This window comes from Arachis stenosperma, chromosome 10 (genome assembly GCF_014773155.1).
Source record: "Arachis stenosperma cultivar V10309 chromosome 10, arast.V10309.gnm1.PFL2, whole genome shotgun sequence".
NCBI classification, from domain to species: Eukaryota; Viridiplantae; Streptophyta; class Magnoliopsida; order Fabales; family Fabaceae; genus Arachis; species Arachis stenosperma.
In genome coordinates this window covers 131,771,678-131,799,447 of record NC_080386.1, presented here as the reverse complement: position 1 = coordinate 131,799,447, position 27,770 = coordinate 131,771,678, and the positions used below count along the sequence as shown (strand labels likewise).

The following is a 27,770-nucleotide window of genomic DNA, read 5'->3' as shown; positions in this document are numbered from 1 at the left end:
TAGACTAAAAAAATTAAATTAATGATTAAAAATATTAATAAAAAATAATAAATTTTATTGACTCTTCTCGAATATTTTTCCACAAAAATAATAGGTTAAATAAATCAGTCTCATTTTATTCTTCTTATAAAAAATAATAGGTTAAATAAAAGATGATACTCGAAAGAATAATCTATAAATAGCATATACAATTTAATTACATGTCCAATAATAATAATAATAATGTAAGAGTGTAAAATAAGAACTCAACTTAGAAATAAGAGAAAAAAATTTGACAAGGATATATAATGGTTGGTTCTAAATATTAACAACTTGTAGTTCTAAACCGGTATGATCATTATTATTGTTCCTAGTGGAAGAGGGTTCAGCCTTTTCTTTATTAGCATTATTAGTGGTTTTCATCTCTTGAATAGGAGGAGGATTTACAATAGTAATATCTGAGCCAATATTATCTGAGAGTCTTCCCTTCATCTCTCTATGCTCTTGGCACAAAGCACACCAATGCAACCAACAATGTACACAACATGGGTCACAGGGTGAGTTCTGTAATCATCATTCAAACAATAATAAGTAAGAAAATAAATATTATTACGAGTAAATAACTATTTCTGATCATAAAATATTCAAACGCTTATAAAATTGACGAGTAAATTATTATTTGTACTTATAAAAAATACATACGCCAATTGTAATCACGGAAGATGACCTCCATGTGCCAATAGTATCCGAAAGTTAGTTATTGTTAAGATACTCTTGGCACACGGAAGCCATCTTCCATGATTACAATTATCGTTTTATTCTTATATATATATGGTATATTTGTCGGCGTCTGTATCTTTTATGGATACAAATGATAATTTATTCTAAAATTGACCATAAAAATTTGGAACTAAAATTGTACACATAAAATAAATTTCGTTCAAACAATAATAAATAAGAAAATAATATTATTATTGAATCAAACACTACAGCTTATTTTGGATATACATACAGATCATAATAAATAATTAAATATAATAGAAAAGCATATAAAATAAGCTAAGAATAATTATAAAAAATTAATTTTTAATTAATTTTCATAACTAATTAGAGTTTAAATTTAGAATTTAGGATAAAAAATTATTTCAAAAAATATACACAAAAAGGTATAGAAAAAAAATGGACAAAGATACATCTAACAAAATTTAAAATAATAATCCAAAATACCCAAAAGATTATTTCGACAACAAAGTTACCCTTCTCTCATCTAATCTTATACTAATTAACATGAAATTACAGTCACATAATCTTTATCATATCACAAATTACAATGCAATATAGTAATATTCACCGCATGGAAAGAGCAGTTTTGACTTGAGAAAACAATTTTTAAAGCATATTAAACTAGTTTGTAAAATCTTTAGAATTTTTTGTTTTTTCTATATTTTTTCATGCGTACTTTTATTAATTTACTCCCAGCCAGTAACTTATTTGATATAGTAAAAATTTATGTACAGTTATTTTTATATAAATGTGATAGTAAAAAATTATTACATAACGATTTAGTTAAATTTATTAAATCATCTAATAATTTTTAACTATTAACTTTATATGATGACAATTGTACGTGAATTTTTCAGCATTTGATATTAATGATGCATGTTTAATGTATTAGTAGAAAAGAAATGATTGAAGGAAGGTGAATTGAATATAATGTTTATACCTTCAAATGATATTTCTTTTGCAAGGTTTGTCGAACTTGACCAGTGTAAATGCCACACATCCACCAACTAAAAAGCAAACCCTCATAAATGAGGAAGGCTGTTCCTGGATCTATGTAGCCATTGAAGATTGTGGTTATTGCTGCCAAAGCTGCTCCACCTTCAATAAAGATTGCATGACAAATGCATGGCCCTGTCCATGGAGTTTCTTCATTCAACCTTTCTACATTCCGTCCAAATAATACACAAGGACAAAACAACCCTGTCATGCCTGCAATATTTTTTTTTTATTAATCATATATTAAAAAGTTTTTAACACATAAAATAGTCACATCAATATTTTTAAAATTCGTAGTTATATTCATTATATGTCTTATTTAACTTATATTTTTACAAATTATTATATATATATATATATATATATATATATATATATACTTTTTGCGACTATTAAAATTTTTTTACCGACAAATGTATAACTGCTATTCAAACTTTTTAACAACAAAGTAAAAAACGATTAATATCTAATTGTTAGTAAATATATTAGCAGTTATTTTTATTATTGTTAAAAATAAAATAAATGATCATTAAAAATAATTTTGTTAGTAATAGTGATAATTTGTATAAATATACTACCTATCGTTTGGCAATTAAAGAGAATTAAGGTATTTAGATATTATTATTGAACATAGAAAATATCTAAAAGTTCAATATTTATAACTTTCAATACTTAACTAAATCATATATCAGTGTAATTAGGTATCTTTTAAAAATTATCTTCTATACAGTGTTTAGAGGAGAGAAAAAATAAAAAATAAGTAATTTTACAAATTTTCTCAACAACCAATATCGTAAAAGTGGATATAAAAAATTAAAATAATATATCATTAAATTTAAAGACAAACAAAGAGTAAAATTTAAAAGAGAAGTAGCATTTTCAATCATATATATAAAGGAATTGGATATCATTGCTCATTTTTTCATAAATTTATGCAAATATATATATATATATATATATATATATATATATATATATATAAATAAATAAATAAAAATTCACGTATAGTTACTTTCATATGAAGTTGATAATGAAAAACTATTAGATGATGTAATCTAATCAAATCATCTAATAATTTTTAACTATTAACTTTATATAAAAATAATTATTTTTAATTTTTCAAAAAAAAAATCATATGATTATATGCAGATAGAGTGACATTATTATCAAAATAAGTGATAATATCATTTCACTATATAAATTGGTCTTCAATATTTTTTTGAACAAATTAATTTAAAAAAATATTGACAAATTAGTTTAATTTATGATATTTTAGAATATTAGCCAAATAGTCCTTAATTAGAAAAATAAATGAACAAATTAATTTATTCTAAAAATTGTAATCAATTTAATTATTCAAATATATATATATATATATATATATATTAATTTTCAGAAAAATTAAGGATTAATTTGTCATTTTAAAAATATTAATAACTAATTTATTATTTCATTTTATTAAAAATTAATTTGTCTAATATTCTAAAACATCATAAAATATCACTTTGTCAATTTCTTTTATAAAAATAATTTTTTCAATACGAAAACTATTAGAAACCAATTTAGATATCACTCAACAAAAAAAAAAAAGACCAAGTTTCATAAAATTTGTTATGTATGTAATAATGTAATAAAGCATACAATTTTCATTATCTTCAGCACACCCAAAGATTCCAGTTGTCCAAGCTTCATCAGCAGGAGGTGCATAGCTTTCAGGCAATGGCTGCCCACATTCAATGCACTTCCTAACAGCCAACTGTAATTAACAAGATATTCAAAATTAAAAAAAATACAAGCAAAGAATTATTATAATATTGACAAATTTAATTTTAATAAACCGTGATTGTAGTTTTATATATGTATTCAATTATATAATTTTATATTAATAAAAATAATTATATTTATGTTGATAATATGAATAATTATTTAAAAAAATAAATGAGAATTGAACTATTATATAAAACGTTTTACATTGGTAGTATATTAAAATTTAATTTTAATAATAATAAAAGATAAATAAATGAAAAAATCAAATAGGTCAAAACGTATGAAAAGAAAAGTAAGAATATTAAAAATAAGATATAAAAAATAGAGAGACAAAAATTAATATTTTTGTATTTTGTTTGATAATAAATTAAATATAAAAAAAGACAAATAATAAAAGTCTAATTTATTTTTATTTTTTTCTACAAACAAAATTTAGACAAAAAATTAACAATACAAAATATAATTATAAAAAGGAATAAAAATAATAAAATAAAATAATAATAATAAAATAAATTATATCTCTTATTAGGTAAAAATTTATTTACAACTATTTTTATGTGAAATTAATAGTTAAAACTTTTAAATAATTTGATATATTTAACTAAATTATTATTTAATAATATATTACTATTAACTTCACATAAAAAAAATAATATACGTAAATTTTTATAAAAAATATAAAATATATTAATTTAATATCATAAAACATAATATCTATATCTATATCTCTCTATTAATTAAACATAATTTTATATTTCTATAATCCTATCTCAGTATTTCATACTTTTAAATAATTGTAACCTAACAAAATATATATGCTCATCAAAGCATCCATCATGATGCAGACCCTACGATTGAGACATTGCATGACTATACGGATACGGATACGTATTTGTATTGGGTACAAATACGACAACTAGATCTGAAAAATTTTAGGGAAAAAAACAGGGATTTAATTATTTGCAGTCAAGAAACTTTTGTGTACAAGATCTTTCATTCTTTTGTGATTGCAAAATCCTGTTGTTAATTATTATTTACGAGTAACCTCACTTAGAAATTAGAATACCAACAAAATTGTGCAACTTCGTGTACTTTGATTGCATCCACATTTATAGAACAAGAATTGGAGGAAATGAAATTAAACAAATTAAAGTTCTTATGGCCCTACAAATTTAATTCCATATGGATGTATTCAAATCAAACAATTCTGAGAACAAAAAAAAAAAAAAAGGTAAACCTAGCTACCAATCAAATTGAAGAATGCACAAATTATAGAAACAAAAATTCAAATTAATTAAAACCTGTGGAACATCAATTGGTTGATTCAATTCTCCAGGTGTGATATCTTCCAATGGAGATTGATCTCTTGTTAGCTTCACATAGTGCAATTCATTCCTTTCATCCATCTAATGCATGAATAAATAAAAAGAATAAATCATGAACGGAAGAAATTACAAATCTTATTTCTAGATCCATTGAAATTAGTTTAAAAGCCAAATAGAATTAACTACCATACAATTTAAGATAGATATGATGAAGAATATTCTGTCAAGAATGTTTTGATGTTGATGATGGAAATAAAAACTAACAATGTTTGATGGATTCAATATTTTGATGTATGTGAAGAAAAAGTGAAAAACACTAATGTTATGTATGTTCCTGCTCCCATGCTTTTCTTGATAAAAATAGCTTAGTTTCGGGTAGAATGAAAAAAATAAATAAATAAATAAAAGAAGAAAAATCTCTAGGTTATTACTTACTTAATACTTGTTAACAAATCTAGTGATGGTGAATTGGTGATTTATTATGAAAATTAAGGAATAAGAGTAAAAATTGTAATTTTTAAATCGACAATATTATTGCTTTTAATTTGATAATAAGCATGCACATGTGCACCGACACACATGCTGAAAACTGATTAAATTAAATCAGCTCAATTTATTAATTGTTATGAGATATTTATCTTGTGTTTTAAAAATATATGTTAAAATTATAAATTTAAAAAATATTAAAAATATAAATTTAAATATATTTATTTTATATTTATTAAATAAAAAATAAAAAATTTTTCACTAATAATATAGATTTTAAGAGCTAATAATCTCTTACGGTTCTTTTAATTAAGTTTCAAAGGATTTGGATCTTCTAAATTTTAAAACTTATTTTGGAGGATAAAGTAAGATTTATCACCATTTATTTTATAGGTGTGACAAAAAAAAAATATAAAAAAAAATATTTAATTTTATTTTCTAAAATAAAAATCTAAAATTTAGAAGATTTAAATTAAGTTTAAAAACGTTGTAGGAAAATTTAATTTTCCAATACATTGATTATTGACGGGGTTTATGTCAAAACATACTAATGGGAATTGGAATAAATTAATATATAAGCATACTATATAAATGGATTAAAACGTTTAATTTAAGCATGCTAATTGCTAGTTACATCATAGCAATATCTAGGCCTAATCACAAGGAAATAGAAATAGAAAATAAATATATGAGGGAAAACTATTGATATACAAAGAGTGAAACGTGTAAATAAAAATGTTCAGTTAATTTACACTTGCTCACATAGATCTAACAACTATTAATAAAATTTAATTTTGATATATATACACAAAAAAAAATTAGTTATCAAATTAATCATTATATATTAATATATAAATATATATTATTTAATTATTTTTAATAGATATTTTATATAAATAATTAATTTATTGATTATCTAATTTTTGTATACACATAATATTATTATTTTATTTTATAAATTTGGTATCACCTCTTCTAATTTATCTAAAGTAAGTTAATTATGTTATACGTACATTAAAATTAATTATTAACATAAATATATAAATACATATGTATAAAAGATATTTGAGACATTATCCTCAGAAGCAATCTCCTAGATTTATGTTCTACAAACGCATAGATAGCCCAACAATTTCACAACCTCTAGATTTGTCCATGAAAACACAATTATGTCAAATCTCATAGTTTTGTTGCCCTTTTGTAAAGCTAGAACATTTTCGAGGAGTTAATGGCCGAACAACAAACAATCATAGCCTAAAGATTTTTTTTATTCTCACGACGGTATTTTTCAGTTTTACAGGTCAATAAGTAATATATTATGAATCAGAACTTTATTATTTACGAATTTAATATTGGCCAATAAATTATTACATGTACAAATCAAGATTCGAATCCTCTAACACACGAATAAATGAACTAATTACTTAATTAACCCAAATTAATTTGGTATAACCTAAAGATAATTAGCTATCATTACATTAAAAATGTCTGATTAATTTAGCCCATGATAGAAAAATTAAACTGGGGAATCTACGTCCATAAAATTTAATTAATTGAGAGATCAAATTAAGTTTTTGGAGAGTAGATTAAATTGAATTTTAGATCTTAAAATCACGAGTTATCTATTAAACTGCAAAAGCAACACCTGACAATTAATTACATACATAAATAATCTATTAACTAAATCAGTGACTAAATAATCAAATTTGGTTGACGATAATAAAACTAAATACATTTAAAATTTAGAAACCAAATTTATTATCAAGTTAAACTTCATGTACCAAAATAAGCGTTAACTCTTAATTAAATCACAAATATAATTAAGTGATTGTTTGCAAACATATTGTACACATATATAGAATAAAATAGGGGTGCATAGACTCGATCCGACTCGAAGGCTTGGCTCGGTCCCAAATACTTTAGGGGCTAATTTGGTGTGATTTTATCGGGTTTAGAGTTGGTAAGGGTCTCAAATATAGACCCGGTAATTATTTTTGGGTCGGGTCGGGTCATGACTCGGGTCACCCGAAGTCGGCCTGGTGGCTCGGTCATCATACACAATTAATATTTTGTGTTATTAGTGATGGATCATGACTATTTTTATGTGGAATTTAAGTATTGTAAACCTTAATATTTTGTGTTATTAGTCATTATAAGACTATAAGTTAATGTTTTATGTTTAGAATGCATAAGACTTTAGACTAATGCATAATATTGTATTATTTGTATTGATTTAAATATTTGGTATTATTAGACAATATTAGCATTGATTGTGGTTTTGCTTTAGTATTGATTGTAGTTATGCTTTAATTTTAAAGAAGGGTTGGTTCTTGTTATATTTTTCTAAGTGAATTTTATCATGTTAAATAATGGTTGGAATCTTGAAAATTTGGATATTTTTATATGCTAGTTTACAAAAAAGTATCAACGTAATGTAATGTTAACGACTCGATTTTCACCTGATATAATTGTGGCAAAAAAATGTATTGATTTTATTAAGTCTAGAGTCGAGTTTGGATCTAATAAATAAACCCAATGTATATTTTGAATCGAGTTTAGATTTTATCAAACCCAACTTCATCCGACCATGTACCCCTTAAATAAAGAGGATAAGAGAAAATAAATATGTGGATCTGTTTTTTCCTCCTCTATAATAAAAACACCTCTGTGTTCTATGCATTGATTTGTTTGAATATATATGAATGTGAATCATTCACATATAATTATATATATATCTCTATTATTAATTCATAAATAGTTTAAATAGAAAAATATAAATTCCTAAAATTTTCAACCCAGTTGGAAAGAAAATCGAAACTTTCTATAATATCAAGTGATTATTATTAAGTAACGTGGGACCCAAGAAATCTCATATCTTGTGATGACACCAATGGTGGGTCCCAAAATTTTAATGAACGAAATTTAACACCTCGTGAACTTAGATAAGTGGTCCCCATTCACAAAATTAAAAAAAAATTACTAATTTGTGTCCTAAAAATATAAATTAAATATATCATAAAATATAAAAATTAATTTTTTTATATTAAAAATATTTAAAAAAAATTATTATTATATTTTTAAAATATATTCTTAAGATACAAATTAATTAAATCTAATTAAAAATTCAGATTTTGTAACAACCTGTTTACTTCTCGCTACCACCAAGATTATGACACCAGTTCATTCATATTTTTTTTTTCTTAAATTCTAGAACCAAACCAACTTGGCAATTTGTTACCGTTTTGTCTTATTTACTTATTTTTTTATTTTTGTAATTATTTAACAACTTCCAGGGTTTATATAATGGAAATATCCACGAAATCCACCAATAAACTAATTTATGGTTGGTGGTTATTGCTTCTGACGGCTCCTTCTTTTTTTTTCTTCTTTGACTAGACACATTCCAGACAAGAAAATGCTTTGAAAATTAGAATCCCAAACTAAAATTTATTTAAAAAATTCTCTGCCGTCAATTCATGATTACAAGTTGTTGTTTAATCAATTTCAAATTTTCAATTACTAAATAGTAAATATTAAATACCCTATTAAAACAAGTTTAATTTTAATATTATATTCTAAAAATTTAACATAATTATTTAATTAGATTTATGTATTTAAATAATTATTTTTATTAATATGATAATATATGATTAATTATTTATGTAAATTTTTTTATGACCTTAGACTTATATAGATAAAACAAATTTATGTAAAGAGTTTAATTAATACATTAAAATTATAAATGAAGAAATTTTTTTTATTAAAAAAATATAAAATTTAAATGTTTAGCTGAACTCTATTTATAAAAAATGAAAATTTCAAAATCTCATTTATTTTTCCAATAAAAACTTTTCTATTTTCAAGAATGATAAAAAAGAAATTTAAAATACTTGTTAGCAAAATTCTAGAAAAAAAGGAAAAAAAAAAGTTTGCGTTTTGAGGTCATTGACTCAACGGTCAACGCTTCTTCTAGGCGTGGTTAAGTTCACGTTTTGCAGTGTTCCACGTTTAATTAAAACCTTTTGTTTCAGAATCTGAGTGGTGAAATGCGGAAACTTTCATTTCAGATAAGATTCATAAGCTAAGGTTTGAGGCAAACACTTCATTGCTTTTCAATTTTTTATTTTTTTTTTGTCATTCAATGTTTCAACTTAGCAGTAGCTGTTTGTTTTGATTGGTTAGTTCAGAATCTTCTTCAATTTCTTTGTACTCTGTATTCTTAACATGATTGTTGGATCTTAATAGTTTTCATTTCCCCATAGAAATTATGAATTATGTGTAGCATGTGGCTTCATTGATTTCGGCTTGAATTGAAAACAGTGGTAATTGGATATTCCCTGCATTCCAAGGGAGAAAAAGAAGAATTTTTCATTTTTAGGGTAAATCACCAATTTAATATCTAAATTATTGTGATATTGACAATTTAGTCCAAAAAGAAAGAAACAAGCCATGACTCCTCCTTAAAGATACATACTATCTGATAAAATGCTCCAAAATATAAGCTAAGTAGAAGAAGAAAGGGAATTTTGTCAAATGTTTTTCATATTTGGAAGACCATGCTTGTATTTCTTTCTTTCCATGGCGAAATTTTCGGCGGATTATTCTTTTAGGAGCTAAAATTGGTTGTTTACTCTTTTGATTATTTGAATTTGGAGCTTAAAATGTGCTATGTATCCAGGTTCTTGGTCCCTTGTTCATTGATGAGGTTTTTTGTAACAATGAATAGGGTTGTTTGAAAAGTTGGTGTTGCAATTTCTGAAAGTTTGCTTGAACTTTTGTTTGTTTATTTTTATCTTTTTTAATATTACAATACTGAGCATCCTTTTTCTTAGAGGCTTCCACTAAATTAATTTCTTCTATTCTGGTTAAGCATTCAAATTTGTGTTTTTATTTCCAGAGAATTCATTGTCTTTGACGTTGGTAACACAATATGGAAAGGATTCAAGATAAGGCAGATGAAAATAGTATATCTGAGCATTCGCCTTCATCCATTGTTGCTCTAGCAATTAAGGGTAACAAGAAAAGCAAATTTGTGGTACAGTGGGCACTGAATAAGTTTGTTCCTGAGGGTATGATTGTCTTCAAGCTGATACACGTCCATCCCGGTATAAAAGGAGTTCCAACACCAAGTAATATATGTGCTTCCTGTTTTCGTTGTATTCTAGAATTATGAAACAATTTTATGCTTTCAAACTTTCCAAATATTTTCAATGTAAATATCAAATATGGATTATGAGTATTGATCAGACGGGACACCATATGGCAATTAGTCTGATCCATACGGCTAATTCTACCTAGTTGGTTTAGGCTTTACTGTCTTTATATTTTCTTATTATGTTAAGATACTTCTAATCAATGATATTGATAACACTATGACTTACAACTTTGTCCTGAGGAACAAGTTCATGGTGTTTTTATCTCTGAATTTAGGCCATCTTTATATATGCATCACTTTTGCTGAATTCTAGTGTACGTGTATCCTCTGAAAAGCTGCAAGGATTTGATCTGTTGGTTAAATGTTCAATGAGTGTTCTTGTTAGTAGTCTTGCTTTGTGCCTCACGAGAATTCTACACTTGAATTGCTTTTCACTAACATGATAAAATGATGAAAACATATTTTGGCCCTGTATCTTAATCTCATCATCTTTTTCTACTACTAAAGATATCAACTGGAAGCAGTAACTAACATATTTTTTTTTATTGAATACAAAAAAGAGTAACTTATGTGACCTTCTCTATTGTTTCACATGTGATGAGTTGCTAATGCATAGTTGGTTCTTGTTTTTTTGAACTTCCAGTGGGAAATGTGATTCCTATTTCACAAGTGCGTACCGATGTAGCAAACGCTTTCAGAAAGGAAGTGGAGTGGCAGACAAATCAAAAGCTTCTACCTTTCAAAAGAATGTGTGAGCAGAGAAAGGTAAGAAATTAGTTCATAGAGATTAACTAGAATGATGAATTCAAAATTGGTTCTATATTTCTTATACCGTTGATCCAGGTCCATGCAGATATCGTGGTGATTGAATCAGATGACGTGGCAAGTGCAGTAGCAGAGGAAGTAGCTAAGGGTGCTATAACCAAACTCGTCGTTGGAGCATCATCTCGTAGCATATTTACCAGGTATTTATTCAAACAATTAATGTATTATGCAATAGTTGTTAATCACTCTGTTGAATTATGAAAACAAGGTACTTCACCAGTTGAAACAAAATCAATCAACCTTCTCATTTTTTTTCATTATTCACTAACCAAGTAACTAGTTAAACCAAATGTGATATGGCCTTTTGTAAAAGGAAGCATTAAGCAAAAATGATACTTTTGTCATTTTTTAACTATTGCATTGCAAATATCATGTAGTATTTGATTCTCAAGAAAACCAGTCATTTGAAAATCTTAAGCTGTCACAAATGCTTTGCAATGATCAAATTTGGATATATAATTTCCCCTTCATTTGAAAGTAGTTTTGGTTTGAAACACGGAGAAATAAGATGTCTATCTTTACCTAGTCTCTCTGTCTCTTTTTCTCCGTCTGATCATAACCTTCCTTTTACTGAAATATTGCTTTCAGTAAACATAAGGGTATATCTGCAAAAATCTCAGTATGCACTCCAAGATTTTGTACAGTCTATGCTACATCGAAAGGAAAACTGTCCATACGACCATCAGACATACAAGTTGATGATAGCATTATCGATGACACTAGTGGAACCAGTTTTTCCTCCAGCAGCTCATCAAATTACACTTCAACCTCTCAGACAGGTATAGTAGTAAGTTGTATTGTTGTATCAGCAGAATATCATGTACAAAGTAAGTAATATGTTAAATTTAAGTAAGAGCCTAAAAGATTTATGATAATTCAGTTAAGTCCTTTAAAGTAGTAATTTGAGCTTCTTGGAAGGTAAGTTAACCAAATACTTTGTAAAAAGTTTTGCATCTAAATTAAAATGAATTTTTTGTAGTCATTAGATCTGAATAATTGTTAAATGTTTGGACTTAAATAAACGAAAAAATTTTGAAGGGAACAAAATCGAGATTTACTATATTTTAACAAAGAGAATATATATAACTGGTCCAATTTTACTTCCCTTAGCAAAAATACTTACCTTTTGTCCTTTCCTTGGATGTATACAGACACTGGCTCGCTTGCATCATATGCTCCTTCGCATTCATCTTCCTTAACTACACAGCGATTCCAAGCTCTTTCAAGTATAAATCAGACATTATTGAAGACAAGTACTGGTTTAATTGAAACTAATCATTCTAGAGGTCGATCTCTAGATTTTGGGAGAGAGAACATTACTTCAACTTCTTCCAGAAACTCTGATATTGATTATGCTTTGAATCGTTCCTCTAGTTACAAAAGCGTTATATCTGATACCGAATCTTTGAATTTTGATCAAAATTCTGCCAAGGAGGAACCATTAGCAATTGAACATCCTTCACCTAATAGGCAGGTAATCAAAATTTTAATACTTTAACTTGAGGAAATCTCACTTCTTGTATTATTTCCAGCTCATACTTAAGTGACAGTACCTTCTTGATTAGTACTATCAGATATATGTTTAGTTTGAACAAAAACTAGGAGCAAATAATTCACATAGTATGTGGTTCTCATGTTATCGTTAGACTCCCGGCAACTACAATCTGACTAGAATTATAGTCCTTGTGCATATCATATTTCATGCATATGCAAATCTGTTTGCTCTTTCGTCAAATATGTGCTCAGCTGCTCAAGGCCCTTATGCTGCATATGAGAATATTTTATACTTTTGTAGTTGTTGCTTCAGCAAAATCCTTTTGCAAGTGATTTTTTTTTTTTGTGCGGTCATTTATCAGGAAAATGTTAACCTTGAGCTGGAAAAGTTGAGAATTGAACTAAGACACGCCCAAGGAATGCATGCATTAGCTCAAAGCGAAAGCATAGATGCATCACGAAAGGTAATATCTATTAGCTTGTTTATGGAAACCCAGACCCTCTCATGGCTCCGGTTCTTTCTTGAAATCAAATTCTTTCGACTACTATTATCAAGTGGACTAACTAATATCCTTTATTGCTCTGAACAGTTGAATGACCTCAGCAAGAGGCGATCAGAAGAATCCATGAAACTGAAGGAGATTCTTGCTAAGGAGGAAATGGCCAAAGAATTGGCAAGACATGAAAGAGAGAAATATGAAGCTGCGGCAAGAGAAGCGGAATATTTGAAAGAGTGTGCTGAAAGAGAAGCTGCAGAAAGAAAAGAAGCAGAGTTGAAGGCTATCCGTGCAGCTAAAGATAAAGAAAAGCTGGAGGATGCTATTACTGGTTCCACGCCGTTGTACCGAAAGTTTGCTTGGGATGAAATAGTGTCCGCTACCTCATCATTCTCTGAAGATTTGAAAATTGGAATGGGAGCATATGGAAAGGTGTACAAGTGCAGTTTGTATCATACAACTGTTGCTGTTAAAGTTCTTCACCCTAATAGGGGCCACAATAGCAAGCAATTCCAGCAAGAGGTATGGAAACTATACATATAATGGTTATGCAAAATAATTTTCATTGTAGAAAGTTTTCACTCTTATCATTCAAAAGAAGCAAAATACAAACTATATAGCCAGAGAAGAAAGAACAGAGATGAACTCTTCTATGTCTAAACTACTCTCAAACAGAATCTTGTCATATCCTTTGTTAAGTAACAAATCCTACCTTCATACCAGAATTTAAAAACCAAAAAGAAATTAATCCCAACAGCTAGATGTCTTTCAAAACTTCCCATCAAGTGGGTATATGCACAACTTGCTTTTTAAAGTGTTAAATTTTCAAACACCGATCTAGGTCCCTACATTTTCGCTAATTGCTTGTATCCCCTTAGAAGAATTTGGTTCTGTTCCTTTCAAACACTGAAATTGAGATTCCTGTAGTTGTAAAGCAATCAATGAGTCCAAAAGTGAAAAATGCTTCTTTCAATGATTTTAAACTCATAAACTTAGATAATATGCATTTAAAAAGGAAAGCAAATCTGCAACAAGAAAATGAAAGGAGAAAAACTGGAAAATCAATAATAGAGAGTGGATAGATAAGATAATCCTAATATCTGCATAACTGTCAACATAATCATGAATAATTATAATAACAATAGTCAAAGAAATAGAACATCAAATAATGAGTATGAATTAGATTTAACCTCACAACAGCACTAATATATGTCTTCCCTATGTTTCCAGCTTGAGATACTTAGCAGAACTCGTCATCCAAACTTGCTTCTTCTTCTTGGTGCATGTCCTGAGCATGGATGCCTTGTGTATGAATATATGGAGAATGGTAACTTGGACGATAGATTACTCCGGAAAAACAATGCCACCCCTATTCCATGGTTTGAGAGGTATCGAATAGCATGGGAAGTTGCATCAGCTCTATCCTTTCTTCACAGTTCGAAGCCAAAACCAATCATCCATCGTGATTTGAAGCCAGCGAACATCCTTCTTGGTCGTAACCTTGTCAGCAAGATTGGTGATATTGGCCTTTCGACAATGCTTCAGTCAGATAATTTATCCACCATGTACAAGGACACTGAGCCTGTTGGGACACTCTGCTACATAGACCCTGAGTATCAAAGAAATGGATTGATATCACCAAAATCAGATGTTTATGCTTTGGGAATAGTTATATTACAGTTATTGACTGCAAAACCAGCCATAGGAATTACTCATGTGGTTGAAACAGCAATTGGTGCCGGGAAGTTGACGGATATATTGGATCCAGAGGCAGGAAGTTGGCCATTTCAAGAGACATTAGAATTAGCTCAATTAGGACTGAGCTGTGCTGAACTTCGGCGAATAGACCGGCCTGATTTGAAAGATCAAGTTCTTCCTACACTAGAGAGATTGAAAGAAATTGCTGATAGGACTCAACAATCTCCTTCAATAGTATTTGTTAGATCCAGACCTCCCAATCACTTTATCTGTCCAATACTTCAGGTAGTTTTAAGTACATCATAATGATAGCATTCGATTTATTTTAATTGATTCAGATCCTTCCACTCTTGTATTACTTCTATAAATAAAAAAATTTTATTAAGGAGTTACCTGCATGATCTTACCTCTGCATGACTTTTTCAACCATCATGTTAATTTTCAAAATATGTTTCATTTCATGCAGGATGTGATGGATGATCCTTGTGTTGCTGCGGATGGATATTCGTATGATCGTAAAGCAATTGAAAAGTGGTTTCAAGAGAATGACAAATCACCAATGACAAATATGGCCTTACCACACAAGCATCTAATTCCTAATTACACTCTCCTGTCAGCAATTATGGAATGGAAGTCTCAATAAATATGATGCAGCATTATCTTTCTCATTGTTAGTATTCAATTCATTTGTTTCTCTTGTGTAGCTTGCATAAAAAGGTTCTTGTATGATATGTGACGAGTCTTAGATGCAAATTGTTTGTCTACCACCCAAAGCTTGCTATTTGGTTAATTTAGGGAGCATTATTTGCAAGTGGCACTCGAACTTACTCAACCTCTTGAGTTAAGACCAAGTCAGCCTAACTCTCAGTACTTAGCAAGAAAGATAAGAACATAAGAAAAAGAAAGCTTCAGTGGAAAGAACACTTCATAGGTGTAATCGGCTTTTCTCTAGCAAAGGAAGTGGCAAATGATTATCTGTAAGGGAAGGAACCTTAACTCAACAACCAAGAGATGGTGGAAGAAACATGCTCTATGCTGTGAACATTAAAGGGCAGTAGCTAGGATGATAGGATGATAGGAAGATTTTCAGTCTATTCTCTCTTTTTGTACATCTTGAATGTAGTTGATCTAGTCTTCACTTCTTTTTGGTATTTATTCTTGCTGTAATAACTTGTATTAACTCTAAGAAGTCTAACTCATGGATCATGATTTTGAGGAAATATTTATCTACCATGGGCGAGTTTTCCTGTTTGCTATATGGATCATCCGGTCTTATTTTTCAGAGTTAATTGAGGTGACATTTGTAATTGATTTGATTCGTTGTATATAGAATTTGTTTAGGTGAGTTTTCTAAAAATATTTTTTTTTAAAAGTGATTTTTAAAAAAATAATTTGATATTTGAAAATCTTATGTAAAAGTATTTTTTATCTATTAATATTTTTTGACACAATATAAAAATATCTTTTTTGTTTATTTATTATGTTAAAACAATTCTCTATTAAAGTAAAAATATCCTTTTAAAAAAAATTATAGTTTTTAAAAACAAAAATTAAAAAAATTTATCAAACATCCTAACATTTTTAAAATGATAATTTTCTATTGATTTTTTTTCTCACCACCTTAGTTTAATTAATCACAAATGGTTAAGGAGTATGAAAAAAAGATTCCCTTAAGTGAGAAAAATTATAAAATAACAAAGTACATAGTTAATCACCATTAATGCTTTCTAACTGCTGTTTTTAGATATTATTGTGGACTTTTTTCTTCTGATTTATGCCCATGTTGCTCTCTAGCTTCAGAAACTATCCTTCATTGTTTGTGTGATTATCTTTGGCAAACTTCACAGCTTAATGATATTCACTGTTAATCCTTTTAAACAGTGGATATTTAAATGAAAAAATGTCAATACTACTCTTTTTTTCTATAGTCTTTGGTGGATTTGGAGAGACAGAAATAATGATGTTTTCAATTCTATAAATTCTTGGCTTTTTAATAAAGTACTATCATTAATCTCAGCATCTGATAAGGAATTAAAATCTTTGTTCACTAAGTTTAACAGTGTCCATTTATCTTGCCCGAGCTCATCTTGGTCTCCTCCTCCTGAGGGGATGTTTAAGATTAAAAGTGATGCTAGTATCCATGACGATTGTGCTGGCTTTGGTTGTATTATCAAGAAACTCGAATGGTGCCTGGCAAGGTGGTTGTATTGGGATTTTGCTGCTAGGAACGGTTCTTCGTTGTGAGCTTTTTGCTATTTGGAAGAGATTATTTTTGCCTTGGGAGGCAGGGTACTGGCACATTTTTTGTGAGACAGATTATTTGGAAGCTTTTCTCCTAATCCAAGACCGTTTTATTAATATCCAAAGTGCTGATCATAATTTGGTTTCTAAAATTCATGATATTTTGACTTGGAAATGGAGAGCTAATGTCAAAATAATTCTGAGATCAGCCAACCATGTTGCCAATGCTATGACAAAGTTTGGCAGTGAATAATATCTCCCAAACTGAGTTGTTGACTTGTTGGAGCCTTGGGAGGGCTGCTGGTTTTTAGGAAGCCTTCCTCTCCCTTTTGTTTTCTTTGTTTTCTTTTCTTTCTTGTCGAGTCACCAAAAAAATTACCATTATGCATTTGAATTCCATTAAATAATAAGAAAAATATTCTTTTAGAAAAAAGATCTTATTTTAAATTTGTGTGCTTGGTAAATTTTTTAAGCAAAATTTTAAAAAATATTAAAAAAATAAAAAACATCTTTTAAAAAGATATAATTCTCATAATTTTTTTTCAAAATATTTTTTTAATGTTAAAATAGATGTTTTAACATAATAAATATACAAATTGATACTTTGTTTTATTGTACTCAGACATAATCGATAGTTAAAAGCATAATTTTCATGAAACATCTAAATGCAAAATTAATTTTATTTTTTTAAATATATTTTAAAAATATCACTCAAAAAAGATCTTTTAGAAATAAATCCAAACAAACCTTAAATTTGTAACTTTTATAATGAGAATTACTATCTTGATTTGAAGGTAAATTACACTCTTACATAAAAATGAGATGTATACTTTATCCTCTTGATTCTTTTTTTTTTTTGGTTAATGGATTGGACAACCCCCAATCCTAGGTACACAATACACACCAACACATTTCTCATATACTTACCAATTTTTTAATTTTTTCTTCTCGGTTGCAGCTGGTAGGACTTAAACCCAAGACCTTTGAAATAGGGAGGAGACAGAATACCGTGTAAACTATGACTCATTGGTTCTTGAGTTGCAGACATTGTCAAATGAATGACAACAACTATCTATGTGCCCGAAAACTTTGTTCTCGTAGCATGAATTTACAATATTTTCTTGCCATCCTAGTAGCTTTTCTATTCACATATTATTTATTTATTTTTAACAAATAGACACAATACATCAATATTACTCTCTTTTTTATCCTTTAAAAAGATACTGCATAATCTAGTGGGAGATTGAGGGTTAATACCGGAAAGGACATTTAGACACCAAATCTCTCCAATTCCTATTTAAATATAGTAAATATATAGTAGATTATTATTATTATTATTATTATTATTATTAAATTCCGATGTCTTGCCCATTGAAATTCAGTTAAAACAGATTACTGTTTAAGGATATTGTCTCTGCCAGGATTAAACGGTAAGAAAAATTACAGCATCCTCAGTGGTACATCAGCCTTAAAATTGAGAGAGAACTTGCGCAACACATGAACATATACCACATTTATTTTGCTACAAATCCAGGATGAACACATTTCCTCAACTATCTTTGGATAACAGGTTAAATTTGCTAATAATATATACATAAAATGAAGCCTGTGCCACTCTAGGGACATTTCAAGAGCAACATCTTGAAGTTCCACTTGATTCTTCAAAATCCTTGACTCAAATACCAATATACATTACATTTGAAGAAGATTATTCACAGTAACTGTGACAGAGTTTGTTCTCTGCAAGTCCTGCAGTATCAAACTAACTGTCATTTTGTATGCTCATACAAGTCTTTACACAATTGGAAATTATTTCATGATGCAATCACATAATATATTGCCCCCAATAAAAAGAAAAGACAAATGAAATAAAAATACCTGGAATATTATGTCATCTGGAATATGAGGTAAAACCTCCCGAACAGTTTCGGCCATAGCAAGAATATTAGCCATATTATCATTTGCAGATTGTGAACCACTTCTTCTATGTAAGCTACCTGATCCTCCTGATGGCCTCTCACCAACAGAAACGGTAGGATTACTAGAAGAAGCCTGGGAGGGATTAATAGGCCAGAGGCCCCAGGAAGCATCTTCAAAGGCACCCTGGGCATAGGTTTCTCCCACAGATGTTAGCTGCCTCATCATCATTTGAACTCTTCCTAATCCAACCGTTCTGATTGTTGTAGATGATGGACCAGCTCCATCAATACCCTGATTTGGCCAAGAATGCAACCAGCCTGAGTCCAGTCCTGCACCCCTAAATAAGTAGAACTTAACTCAGCAAAAAGTAGTGCATCATACACCGAGTTTGTAAGTAAAAACTAAAGGATTATGAACCATTATTTTCCTTTTCATGCATAATATCCAGAAGAAAGATGTTCAATAAAGAGATTGAATCACACAGATGTGTTTGTATTACTCCCAATGGAGACAAATGAACACGCTGAGAAATCTGTCTTTGCATTACAAAGGTGAAAAAAAGGAAGTTAGGTATTAAAGAGATCCAGCTGCTCTCCCAGATACCAATTCCCATTCTGGGATATTCCCCTCCCAATATCTCTCCCCTCGAACATTCTCTCTCCTATTAGTTCCAAAACTCATCCTCACCTATACTTTACTCAATAACAATTATGTCCCCTTTGACACCAGCCCACTCTCTACCCTTCCTAACAGGTACATAACGTTACATGGGACTGGGAATTACTAACGATACTAATATCTGGGGCCATAAAGAATTTATATCATTTTGTCTTCTGCATGATAAATTCCTTGAAAAAATATTGTATAAAAAAAATTATAGTAATATTATGACAAAAAATAGGGAGCTTCAATATTCTAAATGAATGCATCCATTAACACAGATTTAACAGTTCAGAACTCACACTTTAACAATAAGGATTTTGCTAACAAGTGAAACTTGTTATGAATAAAAAAAATAGTTTTCTTATTTTTTTTTTTAAAAAGAGAAAACAACTTGTTGACATTCTGTGCATTTAATATCATTGAAAAGATCAGAACCTTCTCTTTTCTATTTAAAAAAAATTACTTTTGAATTCTTAACAAGTATCTTAAGAGACTTATTAGTTATTAGCAAAGCAAAACCCTAACAATAAATAACAGCCAGAAGTAACAGAAATAGAAGACCACAAAGCACTGAGTGAAGATATAAACCTCCAAGGGACATTGTCTGCCGAGTTTGGTATATGATTGGGATACAATACTGCAGGCATGGTATTTCTAGCAGAGTTTTGCCGATCCAGTCCTGCATTTGTATTGCGTACCAGTTGCTCGTCACTAGATATTCCCCCGACATTGGAGCTTGTTTCATTTTCTGACCGGCCTGGAAAAAGAGGCTTTCGGCATGTGGGACAAGTATACATTTCAGTCAGGCCTTGATCCAACCTGAAATCAATTTAGCAAACAATAGTATCTAGCAAAACTCAACCAAATAGAAAACAGAAATAAAAAATTCAACCAAAGCATACCAAGATCTCAAACATGCAAGATGGAAAAGGTGATTGCAGTTTAACCTTTTTGCCTTAGCCATGGATTCCTAACATTAACCCAAAATAAAATGCCATTAACATGTATAACCAAAACAAAGATAACCCCAAGAGTAAGAGGTGACAAATTCGCATACTCTACAAATAGCGCATTCATCATCGTATGCTCTTAACTCCTCATCTGTCGCATCAGGAAGAGCAGCATTAAGTGCTCCTAGAGCTATCCTTAACCTATGGAAGCTTTTTATACGATTTATAATTGCACCAAGCAATGCCTGATCAGAACAAGACAAACAGATACAAAAAGAATTATTAGTAAATGTCATATTTTCATAAGTAGAATTGATGCAGGATTAAGAATTACATATTTACCCGTATGTTTAGGAACAACACTGCGTCTACTAGATGAAAAGCCATCCCATGAAGACGCCATATGTACAGGTAATGGCCAAGTGCCATTAAAAATGTTGCCATATCGAGGAAAAACCCGAAGTTCCGAATAAGAGTTCCCTTCCATTCCAGTAAGACACCTGCAGATGCACCACTTAATAAGGAAACTAGAACTACATTCACAAAAAACAAAAAGTTGAAAGGTAAACAATAGATATTCAAGAAGGTAAGGACAAAAAAATTTCACAATAACAGGATTATTTTACCTATTTCAACCATTTATATGGACAGCAACAACAATAAAAATAAAAATAAGAAATAGAACTAAATATTCTGAACCAGAGGAAATAAAAAAATAAAAAATATAAATGAATGAGTGGAGGCAAGACATATCCATCAACTCTAATTAAGATAAAAGAGGTGTCAGGTGCCTAGAAGTTAGTAAGATGTATGTAAAGGAGGGATAAATATGAAAAAAAAAATATCATTTTCACTCCTCTGAGTGCAAATTTCTGAGATAAAACCTCCACCACAAAGGGTTAAATTGTCTACATCCAAATGGTCACTTTTTATTTCAAAAGATAGTGTTTCACGAATATGCACTTTCAACAGCCACATTCCCAAATCCAGTCCCATAACCTGATACATCTCCCTCTTCCCGCTCCACTCCTTCATCCACATCCCATGCCACCAGTCCTACCTCCTCTGTACCTATTCCAACTACAGCCACACCTATCTCAAATCTCCTCTCCTTCATCTCAGTCCTCTTCTAATGACATCTGTAGCAATGTGCCATATACACCATGGTTTGGCCTACCTGATTGGAGAATAATTCTCGCAAATTTGAAGATAGACTTTCAAAAGCAAGTTTCTGTGAGACAGGGTTACTCTTCGACCCATTTTCCAGTGTCTGTCCTTGTATAGATCATCCTAATGATTGGTCTCCTAGTAGCGAAAAGCCAAAATATTCTTGTTTGGACAAAGTGGTAACATTAATGCTTTGTTATCATAAACAATAAAATAAGGAAAAGCAAGGTAAAGAAGATACCAACTTAATAACATTGCAAATTAGTCATATAATTAGAACATCCAAGATGTGAATCAGAGATCCAATATTTTGTTTAAAATAGAAAGAAGCAAAATCAGGATGACTGCAATCATGTAGATGCATTATTAGAAGTTTAAAAATCAAATTTAAATCAAAACTACCTGCTGTTAGTGTATTAAACAATTTAGGCATTTGGCAATCACTGCTGTTGCAAGCTGAATGAGGAAGCCATATGTCAAGGAACTGAAATCCATGCACCAAAATGGCCTACATTACGAAATGCACAAAACAGTATCATTACACCAATAGCCACTGCAAACATCAGAAACTAGATGAGTGAATCCCAAATCTGCCGTGATACATACTAAGTAGTAATACCTGTAGGGTCTCAAAAGCAATACTTAATGGCTCAAAGAATAGTAACAGATGCAGAGAGGATGGATCGCTTCTATATACCGACACACAAAACCTTATCCTAGGAGAATTTAAAAAAAAAAGCGTCAGGAGCATTCTTAAAGCAATAAAATTACAATAATGATGTTAATAGTACTTGGTTTAGCATTCATGGAAATTATATCTAAAATGGCTCCAAGGGCAGAATAATCATACTACAAATCCAGACAAGAAAAGCATGAACTGTAGATTGTTGGCTCCACAGAAATATATATTAAGAGACTAGAACCAGGATTTTATCACGATGCAAATCCAAGAAGCAACATTAATATATATATATATATATATATATATATATATATATATATATATATATATACCTGCAGTAAAGATTCACTCATCCTATTCATAACCAAATTCTCCTAGTAGAGTTTCCCTTGTAACAAAATTTAAATTAACCTTCAGTTGTAACGTTCTATCAATTCCTACTACAACCAACCCAACTATTACTGATTCATCCCCCACTTTCCTTTTTCTTAATGGTTAATAAGAGATTCCCTATCCGTATGTTACATCCTTGAAACATAGAACTAACACCTTCAACCAAGCATTCCATAGTCTATTATGCCTCAACAAAAAAGAAACATGAGCAGTCAAAGCATGGCAGTGAGTACAAAATATGGAGATGCTGATGGATCTGTCAAAAGATGCAGCATAGGAAATTCATAATCACAATAAAGACCAACTCTACCAAGGTACTCTGCCATGATTACCTACCAAGAGGAACCATGAATGACTTTAGATTTGATAAACAATTGAGCAATTCATGCAAGTTAATTTTCCATTTATATGATCAATTAAATGTAAAATGCTGTCCTCACTCCTCAAATGCCTCATTGCTACCAATACCCTCCTAATAACAAGGGTGTTAAAGAACCAACATTCTTGTAATTAACGTTAATCATGACAATCATCACAACCATGGTGATACTATGAACAAGAATATCGTTCTAGAGGTGCAGAAAGAAAAGAATACCAGAAAACATCAATGAAGAAAACGAATAACAATGCTGAATATACACGAAGATATGTCCAAGGTGTCACAGATGGAGATGCATTCAGCCGCTCCAAACGATCTCTAGCCAAAGCTTGAAACATCTAAGCAACATAACAAGTGAATGACATTCTGTTTTTGTTTGCATTTAACAAAAGTCAATGGACTTATTTACGTTTCATCTCTGATAAAACAGACCATACCTTTAAAGAACAGAGCACAGTCAACCATGTTGACCAAAGACCAGCCTGATATACTGTCGGTGGCACAATCAGTGGTAGAAATGTCCCCTGTTCATCCACCATCATGAATAAATAACACTTAAGCAGTGACAGATATAAGACTTATCAAGTTCTCACAATTCGTAAGTTATATAAATGCTTTTCATAATGTGGGTAGCCCAATTCAACTACCTCCATATTGTCACAATCTGATATTGGAACAATTTGAGTCTAAGGAAATAGCTAGCACTAATTACGTATTTTTCAAACTATGCACGTTCTTATTTAAACCACAAACCTATGCAAGGTGCAGCAGTTAAAATTGGTGTCGACACTTGACAGCATATACACTGTTGACTTGATGCAGAATGCTAAAAAATGGACAAAGTGAAAAAGGGATAAACACAACATTGAGCTCAAGTCCTCTAGACAATGGAAACTAGGTTCACAGAGAAAGAGACACATACTCGGAACCTCAACCTCCTTTTTGGATCCTCCACAAAAGCCATAACTTCCACTGCATCAAAAACTACACTCTCCCATCCATCACAACCATGGGTAGATTTTCCATGTCCATTGCTGATGTTCACCAATGACCCCTGTTAGTCACACTACCGCAAGTCACATCTTCCCCTGATAGTCCCACTACCTCAACCTAGTCCTATCACCAACTAACTTTCTCATTCCCATTTTTGCCATATGTAAGTTTCTTTTTCTATATCCACGACTTGACTAGCAGGCGTCCCTTACACCGTTGTTTCATGTGCGAAATACCACTCTAATATTATCTCAAACTTTGCCCCAATATAATTAGTTTACCCATCATCTTTACTACTTTGTCAAATCAAGATTCTCCTTTTCCTGGATCTTCAAAGCTGGTTCCACTCCATTAACTATATCCCCTTACCATTTTCTTAGCAAACTGGTTATTAAATCTCCCACGATAAAATCCCTTTCAGGTTGGAGATGATCATCATCTCCAATCCTTTTTGTCTTTGCCTCCTGTACAACCTTCTTGACTTCAAAATTGTAAGACATGTTTCTTTCATGTTCAATTCACTTCTTGTCCTACATGTGATGCTTTTCTTTTCATCAAACCTTCATTGTATTTCATTATCCAATCAAAAGCTACAACCTCACATCAAGTAGAAATCGAGGACTGTGACACTTCAAACGTTGATACAAACCATAAGTCTAGTCATCTAGAGCATCTACCACTGGTAGTACCATCTCAAATATGCAGTTCCTTCATGCTCCACCAGTCCACCTAGATGGACCACATATAAGAAAAAAACCCTATCCTTCAAATACTAGAATGTTCTTCCCGTGCCAAAAACTCCAATTCTTCCCCTCACTCCCACATTCCATCTTATTCATATCTATTTAGGGATCCAAACATCGGGATTCTAACACCAATTAGTAGGAGCCTAGTATTCACTCTCAAGTATCAATGGAAAGAAAATTTTGTATGTTATGCTAACGGAGGAGTTGAAATCTAATGAAGAATTCAACCTTCGGATCATCTATACAAACATGAAAATCTAAAACAAAGGAACAATTCGATGCATATCATAACAACACAATTCATAAGCTGAATAAACAGAGAGAATCTGAATAACCTTATAAATAATATAATTAACGAGTCGTTCAATTAGTTTACGCGTTTCAGAAGAATACAACTCCGTGAAGAACATAGCCTGCAAGTAACAACAACAACAACAAAAAAAGTCAGAAACAAAAAAAAATCACCGACGAAATCAGACACAGCGTAACAGCACCGATTAGTTACAGAAATGAAATAAAAAGATGAATTAATCATAACTGACCATCACAAAATTGAGGAACTAAGTACGGAGTGGGAAGTAGAGATGGAATTAGGAGCGAAATTGAGTTAGCGAGGGAAAAGAGGATTGACCTAAACTGAAGGCAGTGGCCACGGCATACACCGAATGTGTTGATATTCAAAGAAAGAAGGAAGGAGAGAAAGAAAGGAGGAAGCTCACGATCTTTGCTTCAGAGGAGAGGATGCTTATTGCGTATTTGTTTTTATCATATTTACAATTTAGTCCTCGACAGGAAAAAAATGAGAGTAATTACCTAAAATCAATCTATATTTTTATTAAGGGATTAGGGACGCAGTTTTGGATTTTTAGGCCAGGACTGTTTTTTCATTCTCACACACGTGAACACTGAACTATTGTGCGTCTAAGTTCATGTGCCAATTCAATATTCTTTTGACGCGCTAATAGAATATTTGTACAATGTGTATAACAGGTTATTTTATTAAAGATTAAACTCTAGATTTTTTGGATTTAGAATTCTAATACCATGTCATGAAACCACTCAACCCAAAAGCTTAAATTGATAAAAAAAGATAACACTAATAGTTATATCTCTACTACTGAATCGGATATCCCTAAACTTCAATTATACACATTGTATAAATATTTTATTGACTTTTTATATTTTTTTATTTTTTATTAGTGAGTCCTATCAAAAAATTGACTTAAAACTATTATATATTTGATAAAAAAATTAAAAATTAATTTAAATATTAATTTACGTAATTAAATACATATATAAAAATATTTTATAAAATTATTTTATACTGACAATATATCAAAATTAAATTCTTATATTAAATCTGCGAATACTTAATATTACTAGCACTTGCTACTATTCTAAGAAAATAAAAATCTAAACGTTAAAAAAAAAACAAGTAAAAGAAGAGACTGACCTTGAGACAAAGATTGATAAGAATGAAAACATTGATGAAGCAATTCGCCAACAACCCAATGGTGGTGGAAAAATCAAAAGGCAACTCATCAATCTTGGTATTATTACTATTAATATTAATATTATTATTATTGTCTAAGTTAATTATTCCATCAGAAATGAGTTTGTATAGTGAAAATTCTGAGCAGAAGTGCAAAGCAATAAAGCTTAACACTGTAGAAACCCCAGAAATTGCTATGATCCTCAAAGCCATTGGTATTATAACACACCATAATGCACCATTTCAAAATCAACTTATTATTAAAACACACCATCACTATTTCTCACAATTTTTATTTCCAACATAGCTCTCCATATATATATACAACCTATTAGAAAGAAAAGGAAAAAAAAATAGTTAGCTACAATAATGCTACACTTTTTTTAATTAAAAAAAATTGCAAAGTTGAAGAAGAAACTAATTTCAAATTTTTGCAGCCAAATCAAATGTTACATTTTCTAACATTCACGTATGCATTTTTGGAGAAAAGAAAAAAAAATAGGGAAATTAATTCACCTTCCTCGTCAATATATTATAGCACATCCTCTATTTTAATTTCGAGGTTTCTAAAAAGATTATTGAATTTTCATAACATGTAAATAAATAAATCTAAGAAACCAATATCAATGAAAACCCAAATCAATTGAAAACATCACAAGGTAATTGATGATGAGGAAAACAAATTTTTTACCCAAAATGGATAAATTCATAACCACTATTCTGGTAAATTAACAAAATGAACAGGGAAAGAACCTGATTAAATTGATCTAGGATGACAGTGTGGAAATGAGGTTTGGGGTTTCTTCGATTAGCATTCACATCAAGATAGATCTAGGGGAGAATAAATTTTTTCAGAGAAAAAAAAAAGAACTATTAGATGATCATAGGAATATAATATTTTTTAAGATTTCAAAAGCTACATAACAAGTAATTAATGAGTAATATTCATGCCAAATATGGAGCCATTTTGGATTATCTAAGAGATTTTTTATTTAAATATAAAATAAATATATGATTTTTCAATTTGGACATATATGGAGAAAATTATGTTATAGATAAAATTAAAATTAAAATAACAACTCACATATAATATATTTTTTAAAAGAGTTCAATTAGGGAGTCAATTTTTTTTAGTCAAT

General features: G+C 30.0%; 3 protein-coding genes across 5 annotated transcripts; 1 reads left to right on the top strand and 2 right to left on the bottom strand.

Moving 5' to 3' along the window:
• Positions 1-286: 286 nt before the first annotated feature.
• On the bottom strand, positions 287-4,931 carry LOC130954039 (cell number regulator 6-like). Its single transcript, XM_057880780.1, has 4 exons — positions 4,827-4,931; positions 3,400-3,514; positions 1,703-1,971; positions 287-543 (listed from the first exon to the last, which is right to left on the bottom strand). The coding sequence occupies exons 1-4, from the start codon at positions 4,929-4,931 to the stop codon at positions 298-300; spliced, it is 735 nt and encodes a 244-aa protein (XP_057736763.1). The 3' UTR covers positions 287-297.
• Positions 4,932-9,186: 4,255 nt separating this feature from the next.
• LOC130955061 (U-box domain-containing protein 35-like) lies at positions 9,187-16,261 on the top strand. 2 transcript variants are annotated; one of them, XM_057881838.1, is made up of 10 exons: positions 9,187-9,422; positions 10,234-10,465; positions 11,135-11,256; positions 11,335-11,456; positions 11,905-12,095; positions 12,468-12,790; positions 13,173-13,274; positions 13,401-13,829; positions 14,538-15,290; positions 15,472-16,261. In XM_057881838.1, the coding sequence occupies exons 2-10, from the start codon at positions 10,267-10,269 to the stop codon at positions 15,646-15,648; spliced, it is 2,418 nt and encodes an 805-aa protein (XP_057737821.1). In that variant the 5' UTR covers positions 9,187-9,422; positions 10,234-10,266; the 3' UTR covers positions 15,649-16,261. The 2 variants fall into 2 exon arrangements, with proteins under 2 accessions (XP_057737821.1, XP_057737822.1); XM_057881839.1 differs by having other exon boundaries at positions 9,405-9,422; positions 10,234-10,441.
• A 2,377-nt stretch (positions 16,262-18,638) lies between these two features.
• LOC130955798 (E3 ubiquitin protein ligase RIN2) lies at positions 18,639-25,930 on the bottom strand. 2 transcript variants are annotated; one of them, XM_057882770.1, is made up of 12 exons: positions 25,771-25,930; positions 25,475-25,552; positions 23,838-23,924; positions 23,617-23,738; positions 22,566-22,662; positions 22,349-22,454; positions 21,122-21,279; positions 20,887-21,024; positions 20,732-20,799; positions 20,418-20,648; positions 19,125-19,503; positions 18,639-18,995 (listed from the first exon to the last, which is right to left on the bottom strand). In XM_057882770.1, exons 2-12 carry the CDS (start codon positions 25,547-25,549, stop codon positions 18,939-18,941), a joined length of 1,518 nt encoding a protein of 505 aa, XP_057738753.1. In that variant the 5' UTR covers positions 25,550-25,552; positions 25,771-25,930; the 3' UTR covers positions 18,639-18,938. The 2 variants fall into 2 exon arrangements, with proteins under 2 accessions (XP_057738753.1, XP_057738752.1); XM_057882769.1 differs by having other exon boundaries at positions 25,682-25,895.
• Between the last annotated feature and the right edge of the window lie 1,840 nt (positions 25,931-27,770).